Raw genomic sequence first — 12,139 nt, forward strand, 5'->3', positions numbered from 1 at the left:
AAGAAGACTTGAGCAATATTATCAACCAATCTGATGTAGTTCATATTTTCAAAACACTCCACCCAACAGAAACAGAGCCCATTCTTTTCAAAGTGACCATGGAAACTGACCAAGATTAAATTTCAAAGGATTCAAATCATACTGTGTTCTCTGACCACAATGACATTAAATGAGAAATCAGTAACAGAAAGATAACTGGAAAACAGCATAGAGAAACTAAGTAATACATTTTGAAATAACCTATAGATTAAAGACGAAATCAAAGGAATATTAGAAAGTATTTTTAATTTAACAAAAATAAAAACAACATATTAAAATTTGCAGAATGTCTCAAAAACAATAGAGGGAAGTTTATAGTATACAGAAGTAATATAGTTAAACACTTATATTAAAAAGGTCTGAAATTGACTCAGCTTTAACCTTATTTAATTAGAAATAGAAAATAGAATCTAAGTAGAAAAAAAGGAATAAAAATAGCAAAAATCAATGAAATAAAAGCAAGAAAAACAGCAGAGGAAAATCAATAAATAAAACCAAGAGCTGCTTCTTTGAAAATATCAATAAATCTAATTAATTTCCTAATCAATCCCCAGAATGTATTGGGGAAAAAAAAAAGGGGGTGTGAGAGAGAAGATATAAATTACTAATAGCAGGAATAAGAAAGGTGGTATCACCACAGTTTCTTCATATATTAAAAGGATCATAATGCAATATTATGAATAACTTTAAGCTAATAAATTTGACAATTCAGATCAAAGGGATAAATTTCTTGAAAGGCACAAATTACAAAAGCACCCTCGAGAAAAACTTAATAACCTAAATAGATTAAAATCTATTAAAGTTACATTTGTTGTTAAAAACCTTCCCACAAAGAAAATTCCAGGATTAGCTGGCTTCACTGGTGAAATCTACCAAACATTTAAAAAAGAAATATTACTAATTCTACACACTTTTTCAGAAAATTGCAGAAAAGAAAATATTTCTATGAGGCTATCATTACTGATGCCAAAATCAGATGAAGTCATTATCAGGAAAGAAAACTACATCACCTTACTCCTCATGTACTATATGTAAATGTTTTAAACAATATTTTAGAAAACTGAGTCCAAAAATATATAAAAAGATAATAATACATCATGAGCAAGTGGGGTCTCATTCCAGGAATGCAAAGTTGGTTTATCATCTGAAAATCAATGTAATTCACCATATTCATAAACTCAAAAGGGAAAACAATATGATCATGCCAATAGATGAAGAAAAAACATTAGATGAAATCTAACATTCATTCCATGATAAAAACTCTACAACTAGAAATTGGGGAGAAATTATGCAACCTCATAAAGCGCAAGTCACGAAAAATCTATAGCAAACATCATTCTTACTGGACATAAACAGAATGTTTTGTTCCTGAGATGAGGTATACGGCAAGGATTTCTGCTGTTACCACTTCTATTTAACATTAAGACATTCATATGGGAAAAGAATAAAACTTTCTTTGTTCATAAGCAATATAAGCATCTACGTGGAAAATTCTATGGTATCTACAATAAAGCTACAAGAACTAGTAAATAACTTTAGCAAGGTCACAGGATATAAGATCAATATACAAAAAGCAACTATATTTCCATATGTGAGCAACAAGCAATCAGATAAAACATACGAAGTAAGGATAAGTCCGAAAGAATATGTGTAAGACCTGCCACCAAAAACTACTTAATATTCCTGATAATAATACTAACATTGGGAAAAACTGAGTGAGAGGCATATATATGTACTATCTCTGCAATTTCTCATAAAATTTAAACTTATTCTAAAATAAAAAGTTTACTAAAAAAATCATTACTGAGAGAAATTAAAGACCTAAACTAAATGAGGCATACTACATTCATGTGTCAAAAGACTCAATACTGTTAAAATTCTCCCCAAATTAATCTATAGATTCAAGGCAATATCCACCAAAATTCCAGAACTGATTTTGTAGAAACTGTCAATCTGATTCTAAAATGCATATGGAAAAGTAAAGAACCTAGAGTAGCCAAAACAACTGTGAAAAGAAGAGTTAGAAGACAATTACTTCCTAGTTTCAAGACATATTATTAAAAGCTAGTTATTAAGAGAATATGGAATTGGAATCAAGACAGAAAAAAAGATGAATGGAATAAAGTCCAGAAATAGACCCACACATATATGGACAGCTGATTTTTGACACAGGTGCAAAATGCAGTAGGTGAAAGGATAGTCTTTTCGACAAATGATGATGAAATAATTGGATATATACGTGCAAGAAAATCGACTTTAATCCATACAATGGCAAGAATTAATTAAAGATGTATTACAGATCGAAATATAAAACGTAAAGTCTATAAAACTCCCAGAACAAAACAGCAGATCCCTGTGACCTTGAGTTAGGCAAAAATTTTAGATACTACACAAAAATCACAACCCAATTCAGAAAAAATTGGTAAATTAGATTTCACTAAAATATATAACTTCTGCTCTTTGAAAAACACTGTTAGGAAAATGAAAAGACAAGCCGCTAGAAATAATTATCTACATAGCATCTGTCTGATAGCTGTAGCCAATGTATATAAAGAACTTTTCAAAATTCGGTAAAAAGAGAACAATAAAGAAATGGACAAAAGATATGAACAGATATTTCATCAAAGAAGATATAGATGGAAAATTAGCATATTAGATATATAGATGAAAAGATGTTCAACATCATTAGTCATTAGGGAAATGCAAATTACAGCCACAATGACATATTATACACCTATTAGAATAGGTAAAAAAGAATGACCATCCCAAGTGTTGGTGGGAGTGTGGAACAACTGGAACTCTCATATACTGCTGGCAGGCTTGTAGAACGATACAACTACTTTGGAAAATAGTTTGGCAGTTTCTTAAAATTTTAAATATACATCTACCACATCATCTAGCAATTCCACTCACAGTTATTTACTCAAAAGAAAAGAAAGCACATATTCATGCAAACTTGTACATGAATATTCACAGCTGCTTTATTGGTAAAAGCCAAAAACTGTAAACAACTCAAATGCCTATTAATAAATGAATAGATCAACAAATGTGATATATATATAAAAGGGAAAACTACTCAGCAATAGAAAGAATGAACTACTGATACACATGACATGGATGAATCCCATATCACTACACTGCATGAAAGCCAGACCAAAAAGAAAAAGTACATACTGTATGATTCCATTCACACGAAATTTTAGAAAATGCAAAGTACTCTATCATGACAAAAAGCAGATTAGTGGTTTCTATGGGATGGGGCTGGAGAGGGTAAGGAGAGGGCAGGAAAGAGAAATTACCAAGAGACACAGGAAATTTTGGGAGTTGACAGATGTGTTCATATCTTGATTGTGGTGATGATTTCACAGGTATAAACATATGTCAAAACTTATCAAATTGTTCACTTTCAACATGCAACTTATAGAACACTAATGATACCTAAAAAAGTTGTTAAAAATGTTAGTTTAAAAGAATGCATCTAATCATTTGTTTTACCAATCAAAACGTGTGGCTGGCACCCTCCATTCAAGAAACCTAGTAAGGTAAGGCTGGTGCCTCGAGGATAAAGCTGCCAGACGTTTCCATGGGTCATTGACTCTTTAGAGCTGGCGAGTTTATACAATCATTCAGGTTCAAACTTCCCAAGCCACACTAGCAATCACATCTCTTTTTTACTGTTTATTAAAATAAAAAACACACAGAAAAAGTATATAAATGACAAAATTTTAGTTGCACATGGTGGCTACAAGTGAGCCAACTTGAAAAAGAAAAAACAATCAGTTATATGATGGACGGTGCCCAAAGCTAAAAATCAAATTAGCTGCTCAGCAAAAGCATAATATTTCTACTACTAAGCCCCCTTTTTCCCACAAGCCCCTCCAACGAAAGGAAGTACTTTCAGTACCACCCTCACAGAGGAGACAACAAACAAGGTGGGTGAGGCAGGAGGGGCACTGAAATAATCTCTTATGATGACTCTCAATATAGGCCAATGGAAAGAAGCCGCAGCAAAAGCAGGGACAGAGTGACCCATCTTGACTAGCAGTCATTATCATGCTTAAAACAATAACTTTTAGAAAATTTAGAGAAATGTGTGGGTCTCTGACCCTTCAAACAATCCTCCACAAATATTATTACACTCCACAGAATATAGATAAATGCTGAAATGTGAGTTCAAGATCATTCTCCCAGGCAAATATTTGAAGTTTGTTATTCTGTAGTAGCATGTTCTGATGGCCAGTTGAGCCAGACTCCGCTCTGCCTCATCCTGGCATGGGCAGACAGATTCCACTCACTTAGGTGTGTACCAAGAATATCTTCGAGAAATCATCAGATGAAGTACACTCTGCATTTCACCTTTTCATTCTCCCTGTGTCTCCAGGACTCTAATTACTTAAAATGTATTGCATTTTTAGGTCTCATTTTAAGATATTTGATTAAGTAATTTTTAAGGAAGGACATAAATCAGTTCAAATCAAGCATTTAGGAACAAAAAATATGCAGCTGGCATAGATTTAAAATGCAACTGCATTGATAATGATAAAAAATGATGGTTATTGGTTTAAAAAATAAAATAAAAATAAAACGCAACTGCAGTTTTTGAAGGGAGAGAAAGAAAAAGAGAATCAGAAAACAAGATTCAGAAAAAGCAAACTTCAGTGGCCATTCACACAGTGTTCTTTTTATTTTTAAACACCTACAGCACCTGGTACTCCAAGGTGGTCTCCCATCCAAGTACTAACCAAGCCCAACCCTGCTTAGATTCCGAGATCAGACGAGATCGGGCACGTTCAGGGTGGCATGGCCAACAAACAGTGTTCTGACCATACTATCAAACTTGCAAAAGCCCGATGACTCAAATAACCTGTGACCAAGTAAAATAAAAAAGTAAAATTCCCTACCTTACAAGCTGAGGCCAGTAGAGTTTTTGAATTGTTACAAGCAACACAAAATATTTCATAACCATGTCCATATCTGAAATTTAAAGAGGAAATGCATGATTCCTGTATTAGAAAATGTACCTATTCTCATGCTGTAAAATTTTTAAATATGAAAAGAATATCATCAATGTCCCTAATATACAGTATTTTTAGGGACCATTACATTTCTCTTCAAGCAAACATTTGGCGAAAAGAGAGACTAGAAGAAAACACCAACTTCCTCAAAGTAATACAACTTATTCAAACAAATAGATTAAAATACAAGTTTTTACCCACAGCCATGAATAAACCATGAAAAGATTTTGATGAGCAACCACAAAATAAACAAAAACCAGAATAATAAATCTTGTCTTTTTAAAAAAGAAAAAATATATATAATGTTATGCTATGCCTCTCCACTTTAAAAATCAAGACCAGTAAACAAATCTAGTAAATATAATATAGTAATATAAAAATCTATGTGAGGTTTGACTCCTAACCCTTATGAAGGACACTAAAAGAACTTTAGGGCACGGGGAATGCAGGTAAAAAAAAAAAAAAAAGCAAAGGAGAAAATCAAGTTGGGGAGAAGGGGGAACACAAGTTATTAACAGAATCAGACCAAAGAGCTAACTTACAGTTTTTGAACTTCAGGCCACAAAGTATTCTGCAGAAGATGATCCTCAGTGGGAGGTTCTACAATAAATTTATAACACTGCAATTATTTTTTCTATTTTCATGCAAATAAAAAAGTGAATTCTATAGCACTTATTTATGCCAACAGCGAGATATCATATAATGTATACTAATAATTCTATTAAAGCATCATTTTGCCATTGCTTACCATTAAGTATGGATGGTTGAAAGGCCACCTGGTGAAACTCGAAACCAGTACTAGTTAAGAGCTCTTCTTCTTCAGAAGGTTGAGAAGCTATATCTCCTGGTTTCAAAGAAACACATCAACATAATGAATGTAGTCACCATCTTTATGTCTCCTATGCATGTCTCAATATTAAGGCCACCAGTTAGAAAGTAATGGCACTTCAAAGCAGAGTAATTCAAAGCTGTACTCACACAATTCCATAGCCAAGGGTATTTCTACTACTCCAGCATTTTCCAACTGTGCTCCTTGGAGCACTAGTCAATTCTATAAATATTCCTTCCTTTTTCTTTGATGTAACATTCGCCAAACTTTTAAAACTATGGAACAGATTCTAGAGACTACTATATTAGCATCTGTGGTTGTAGTGCTCCATGACACACTCTGTGAAAGCTGCACGAATTTCGGGGTCTGCATGTGTACTGAGTACTTGTCACAAAATATGTGATGGGGAAGACAGATGCATGTACTATGGGTTTTGTTTTTTTAAAAAAATATCAGCTGTAATGAACATTAAGTACATGTTAAGAGTGTAACCAGGTTTTAAATACCACTATGGGCTCAATTATTTTGGAAACTAAAGCCTTACCCTGAAAGACAGCTTTATTTGATAATCCCAAAGCAGGGACAGTAGCTCCTTCTGGAAGATCACCGTCTTGCTGGAATAAAAAGTATAAATGTTTTAAACACTAAAAATTATTGTTACTTCAGGCACTACAAAAATGTGAAGCAATCAATCTCCAACAGACAGGCTCCAGCTAACCCCAAACCCTCTACAGAATTCAGAAAGATGGGGATCTTCTCATCGATGAGTTCATCGAATCCTAACAGCCCAATGGGTTTCAGGGTCTGCTAGGGAATGCAATAGGCTGCCTTCCAGCAAAGCGTAGTCTGAAAATGGAAGGCCTGGAGCTCTAGTCCAAGAGTCTCACAGGCACATCCCTGATGAGGCTCATGCAAACACAGATGTTTACCAGAAAGGTAGTCATAGTATTTTTCTTAAACATATTTAAATAACCAAATATTAAAAAAAATTTTTTGCAGAGTGCCATTGAAAGTGTCAATAATCTGCTTAAAGTCTGCAATCTATATCCATCAATTTATCCCACATGAAACTATATGGTAACCATCAAAACCAGCCACAGTGATGATATGCAGTATTCAGGCCTTAATTTAATATTTAAATTCTTTAGTGTCTTCGGCTAACTTGTTACAAAATTTATGATTCTAATATTTAAATATTTAATATTTAATTTACAGAGCATGCAAGTTTGTCAAGACAATAAAAAAACATTTTGACTCTCTGTCTATCCACATACTCCATTTACAGTCTTAAGCAAACTTTTTAAAATCTAAAACGAAGTAACAAGATTTAGTTAAAACATTTAGAGGGATACTCACATTATGAAGTACACGATTCAGTGATTGGCCTGTAATGGCACAAAAATTTTCCACAAAATTTCGAGGTGCAGAAAATACTCGAAGAACTTTTTCATCTGCTCCAGATACAAACTGAAACCGATTAATCATTGCCAAACACTTCAGGTCATATCCATGTATCTGAGGCCTTGCAATTTCATGCCAAGTCACCTGGGTATTAAAATAGGATAAACAAAAACAATCATACGTTTCAAAAATCAAATTCCTTTCAACAAACAAAATATCAGACACAAAATCATTTATTATGCCATGAAAATATGACCACAGGGCAGATTCATTCATGCTGTTGTGTTTTAAATGTTCGATTTTTTTATTGCTGAGTAATATTCCCTGGAACAGATATATCACTACTTGTTGATCTAATCACCTACTGATAGACATTTGGGTTGTTTCCAGTTGTCTTTTACTAAAAAAAGCAGAAACAAACATTTCTGTACAAGTCTTTGTACAGATATAAGCTTCTATTTCTCTTGGATAAATACTACCTATAAGCAGAATGGCTGAGTGATGTGGTGGATGTATATTTAAATTTTTAAGGAACTGTCAAACTAGTTTCCAAACTGGTTGTACATTTAACAATGCCACCAGCAGTATATGAGTTCCAGTTGCCCACTCAACTCACCAACACTTAAGTCTAGTCAGTCTTTTAATTTTAATCATTGTAATAGGTGTGTAATAGTTTCTCACTGTAGCTTTAACTTGCATTTCTCTAACAACTGATGGTGTCAAGAATCTTTTCCTGTTCTCATTCTCCATCCCAAAGTCTTCTCTGGAGAAATATTTGTTCAAATCTTTTGCCCTATTGTCTGTTTCCCTATTTCTGAGTTCTAAAAAGTTTTATATATTCTGGATATAAATCCTTTATCACGTATGTGCTTTGTAAATACCTTCTCCCAGTTTGTGACTGGTCTTCTCACTTTCCTGACAGTGTCTTTCAAAGAGCAAAAATTTTAAATTTTTTGTTAAGTCCACTATAGTTTTTTAATGGATCATGAATAAACAACTAAGCAATATCGGTAACAAATCTCCAAGAACCATAGAAAATCACTCCAAATCATTTGCCTTGTTTTTTAATTGACTATAGCAGTGGTCCCCAATTTTTTTGACACCAAGGACTGGTGCTCCTATGAGAACTTAATGCCTGATAACTGGAGATGGAGCTGAGGCAATGACATTAGCGCTGGGGAGTGGCTGCAAATACAGATGAAGCTTTTCTCACTTGCCCACCCGCCACTCACCTTCTGCTGTGCATCCTGGTTCCTAATAGGCCACAGACCGGTACCATTCTGTGTCCCAGGGGTTGAAGACCGCTGGACTATAGTATTGCTTGACATGTCCTCAACTCCATTAATCTGAATCTACCACATGTGACTAAAGCAGTCATGGCATTGGCAAATTTCATCAGACCTCAGGAACTGACTCATAGGCAATTCCAGGAATTTCTGTCAGAAACTGAAGCTGAGTATACATAGCACAGTTCAATGACTTACCAGTGGTAAAGTTTTAGTGAGATGTTTTTTAACTCAGGGCCAAGAATGAAGTTTCCTGAACAAAAACCTCCCTCAACCACTATTATCTAATACTATATGACTTCAGAAATTAGCTTTTACTGCAGACTTGATAGTGTTTCCCAATGAAATAAAGCTAAAATTATAAGATATAACAGAACTTTTATGTGGAACTGAAGTAAATAAATTTTCACAACAATTAACATCTGAATTGTAAAGAAGAGTACATATAAGTTTAGGTTTCTAAGAAAATATCAAGCTTTTCCAGACTGGTTGCAACACTTTGCATGTCCACTAGCAATGCAGAAAATTCCAGTTGCTCTGAATCCTTATCACCACTTAATATTGTATTTTTTACTTTAACCATTATAGAGGGTGTGTAACGGCATCTTGTCATGGTTTTAATTTACATTTTCCTAATGGCTATAGATGTTGCCCCACTTTTCATATGTTCATGGGTGTTTTTTAAAGTGCATGAGTCAAGCAGTACAACATTTTACCTGTGAATGGTCTTTTCTCTTCCACGGAGCAAAAAGTCGAGTTGTCTGGTCAGTACCAACAGTGATGATAAATTCTCCTTCTGGATCCCACATTAGGTCTTGGACACCATCGAAGTGTCCTGAAATGACTATCTCTGGAGTCCACTCTCTCTGCAATGAAAGTGCTTATGACGCATTAAAATAATCAAAGACCACCACCACTACCACTCAAAATAATGTCTGATAATGCCTTCACAGCCCTCAGACTTGATAATGGGAAAGACTGAAGGCCCTGAGCAAGGTGAAAAGCTAAGTAAACAAGATGGGATCTTAAAATAATAAGATCTGTTTTCCAGTCAAGCATATTAGAACTTAAACATTCAAATATGTGCTATGTCCTTTAAGGCAGTAATCTTGGGAAATTCCACTCCATTTTTCACTTATTGAATCCCTCCTAGAAGCCAGATATTATTTAACCTATCTGTGTCTAAACTAACTCTTCTGTCAAAAAGTTACCTAGTTCACAGGGTCATTATGATTATTAAATGAGTTTGTATTTGTAAAGCATGCAGAATGATGCTGACACATACTAGGTACTGTGTACGTATTTATTTGTTAAATTAAATAGTAAGTAGTATTATATAAAATGAGTTAGCAGACTTAGTGTGAGCCTTTATTAAGTAAAAGGAGTTGCAGGTACAGAGGAAAGAAGGCTCAATCAAATCTAGCTGGTTCACCTACTAAGGGAGCCTGTACCAAGCAACCACATAAAGTGACACAATGACATATAGAAAATGTCATATGCCTGGTCCAAAGAGCATCTTTTTGAACAACCTCAAGTGGTGGTAAAACTTGCCTTTAGAGGAAAATTACGTTTTTGTATATACCTAGAAGGTCATTCGAAGCCAACTGTGATGAATAGGGTCAATGATTAAGCTAAGCTATATTCTGGTCAAAAAAAACAAAAAGGCTGAGACAAAGAAATGATATTAATTTCCTCTGTGACATAAAAACTAATTCTAAAGTTAGTACTAATGAGAGTTTCCAAAAAGTTCTTAACAACTGGTAGCACTTTGAGACTATCAGTATAGTTTTCCACTATGACAGTCCTAAAAGGCACTGTTTTTAGAAATCAGTCTTGATTGTAACAATGTACCTCTCTGGTTTGGGATGTTGACAGTGGAGGAGGCTATGCATATGTGTGGGGAGTGGTATATAGGAACCCTTTGTATTTTCTGCTCAATTTTTATGTGAACCTAACACTGCTCTAAAAAATAAAGTCTATTTTAAAAATCTCCCTCAATACTTGATAGGTACCTATTATAAATTTATAAACACAAGCACAGTAAAATTCTGTCTTCCAGTTTGAGTTTCTCCTTACTCATCTGATGATTTTCTATAAAGGCCCTCAAAGACCACCTGAAATATAGCTAAAGGGAGGCCAGAGAAGAACAAAATTAAATTTATCCCCCAAAATATTACTTATTTAAAAGTGTGGCAGCTGATGATTTCCAATTTAACAGTGGAAACAATTTTGAAGGTCAACTCCAAATGAAAGACACAAAGAAAAGAATAGTCATTCAATGTAGAGAGAAGTCAAATCCTCATAGACAAGATAACTATGACAGAACCCACAAACTAAAGGTTATATAAATCCATAAATTTTTCCTTTATAAAAGAAGTCCTCAGATGTACATTCAGAATCTACTGACACATTTCAATGTTCTTATTTTTTCATTTATTTAATTTAAAATACACTTACATAGTATCCAGTATATGCCAGGCCCTATTTTTCATACTAAACAAATATTAACTCATTCAAGCATCATAAAAACCCTGTGAGTAGGTGCTATTACTATGCAGATTTTACAGATGAGGAACCTGAGACAAGGTTATGTATATCCTCAAGGACACACAGCTAATTAAATGCTAAGGTAGGATCTGTATCAGGGTGTCTAGCTCCAAGGCCTGTGCTCTTAGTCGCTACGTTCCTGCTACCTCATTTCCCAATACCGAAGCAGCAGATCAGAAGTAAATTAGAAAGTGAAAAATGATACAATGCTGAGCATTAGAAGATTACTTATCTTTGAGAAGAAAATAAAAAGATCTAAAAGAGCCCAATATTTGGAGGGCCATGTAGAATTACACATATTAACAGCCCTAAGAGCATCAATATATTCCATCACAAAATAACAGGTACTCAGAATGTCTTTTTGTCAATCATTCATTATCTATGCAGTACCTAGCTGTCCAACAAGAAAATATCAAACTATGTTATATATGCTACCTTAAGATAGAGAAGTTATACATTTTAGGAAAAACTCCCATCAAAAACTTATATAATTTAAAGGGAAAGCTTAAAATTTATATAGCTTGAAGTTCACTTATATAGGGAATTTACTATGGGTAAATTTCAATTCCTCAGCAATGCCGGACAAATGAATACTTTTATTCTTAGAAAAGCATGAGTTTCCTACCTAGTAAAGTAACAGTATGATGTTTACAAAAAGTGATGTCATGTGAACTTAAATGTCTCTATTATGTTTCTGTAGAGTGTTATATGTAAAAGAACACTGATAACCTAGGTTTCATTTCGGATTTACTGTATTTGATCAGAAATGCTTTAACAGTGCTCTTCTTACTGGGTTAGCTGCATTCTGTTTCCAAAGGTGCAATGCTCCGTGGAAAGCATGAGCGATAATCATGGAGCCATCTTCACTGAACTGGCAATCGTAAAATCCCAGAGTATTTCCACCTACTTCACCCACTCGAACCTATGCAATAACAGACAGAAAACAATTCATAATCAGTGGTCCACATATCTCACAATAGAAACAATTGATTCCAGAGATTATGTTCTTACTTATTTAACAT

At 34.1% G+C, this 12,139-nt stretch overlaps 1 protein-coding gene and 1 pseudogene across 3 annotated transcripts in view; both read right to left on the reverse strand.

The window, feature by feature from the left end:
- The window catches only part of ELP2 (elongator acetyltransferase complex subunit 2), a 37,326-nt gene that overhangs the window by 9,811 nt on the left and 15,376 nt on the right, over positions 1-12,139 (reverse strand). For all 3 annotated transcript variants that reach the window (XR_002780808.1, XM_011361465.2, XM_023531568.1), the window contains 7 exons: positions 11,908-12,039; positions 9,287-9,436; positions 7,240-7,428; positions 6,428-6,497; positions 5,803-5,898; positions 5,597-5,654; positions 4,941-5,013 (listed from right to left, as the gene is read on the reverse strand). Coding sequence is in view for 2 of the 3 variants with exons in the window: in XM_011361465.2 (XP_011359767.1) it covers positions 4,941-5,013; positions 5,597-5,654; positions 5,803-5,898; positions 6,428-6,497; positions 7,240-7,428; positions 9,287-9,436; positions 11,908-12,039 (768 nt within the window). In the remaining variant the exon portion in view is untranslated. The remainder of the gene's footprint in view (positions 1-4,940; positions 5,014-5,596; positions 5,655-5,802; positions 5,899-6,427; positions 6,498-7,239; positions 7,429-9,286; positions 9,437-11,907; positions 12,040-12,139) is intronic.
- LOC111741886 lies at positions 4,733-4,851 on the reverse strand (annotated as a pseudogene).

Source organism: Pteropus vampyrus, unplaced genomic scaffold, assembly GCF_000151845.1.
Source record: "Pteropus vampyrus isolate Shadow unplaced genomic scaffold, Pvam_2.0 Scaffold3, whole genome shotgun sequence".
NCBI classification, from domain to species: domain Eukaryota; kingdom Metazoa; phylum Chordata; class Mammalia; order Chiroptera; family Pteropodidae; genus Pteropus; species Pteropus vampyrus.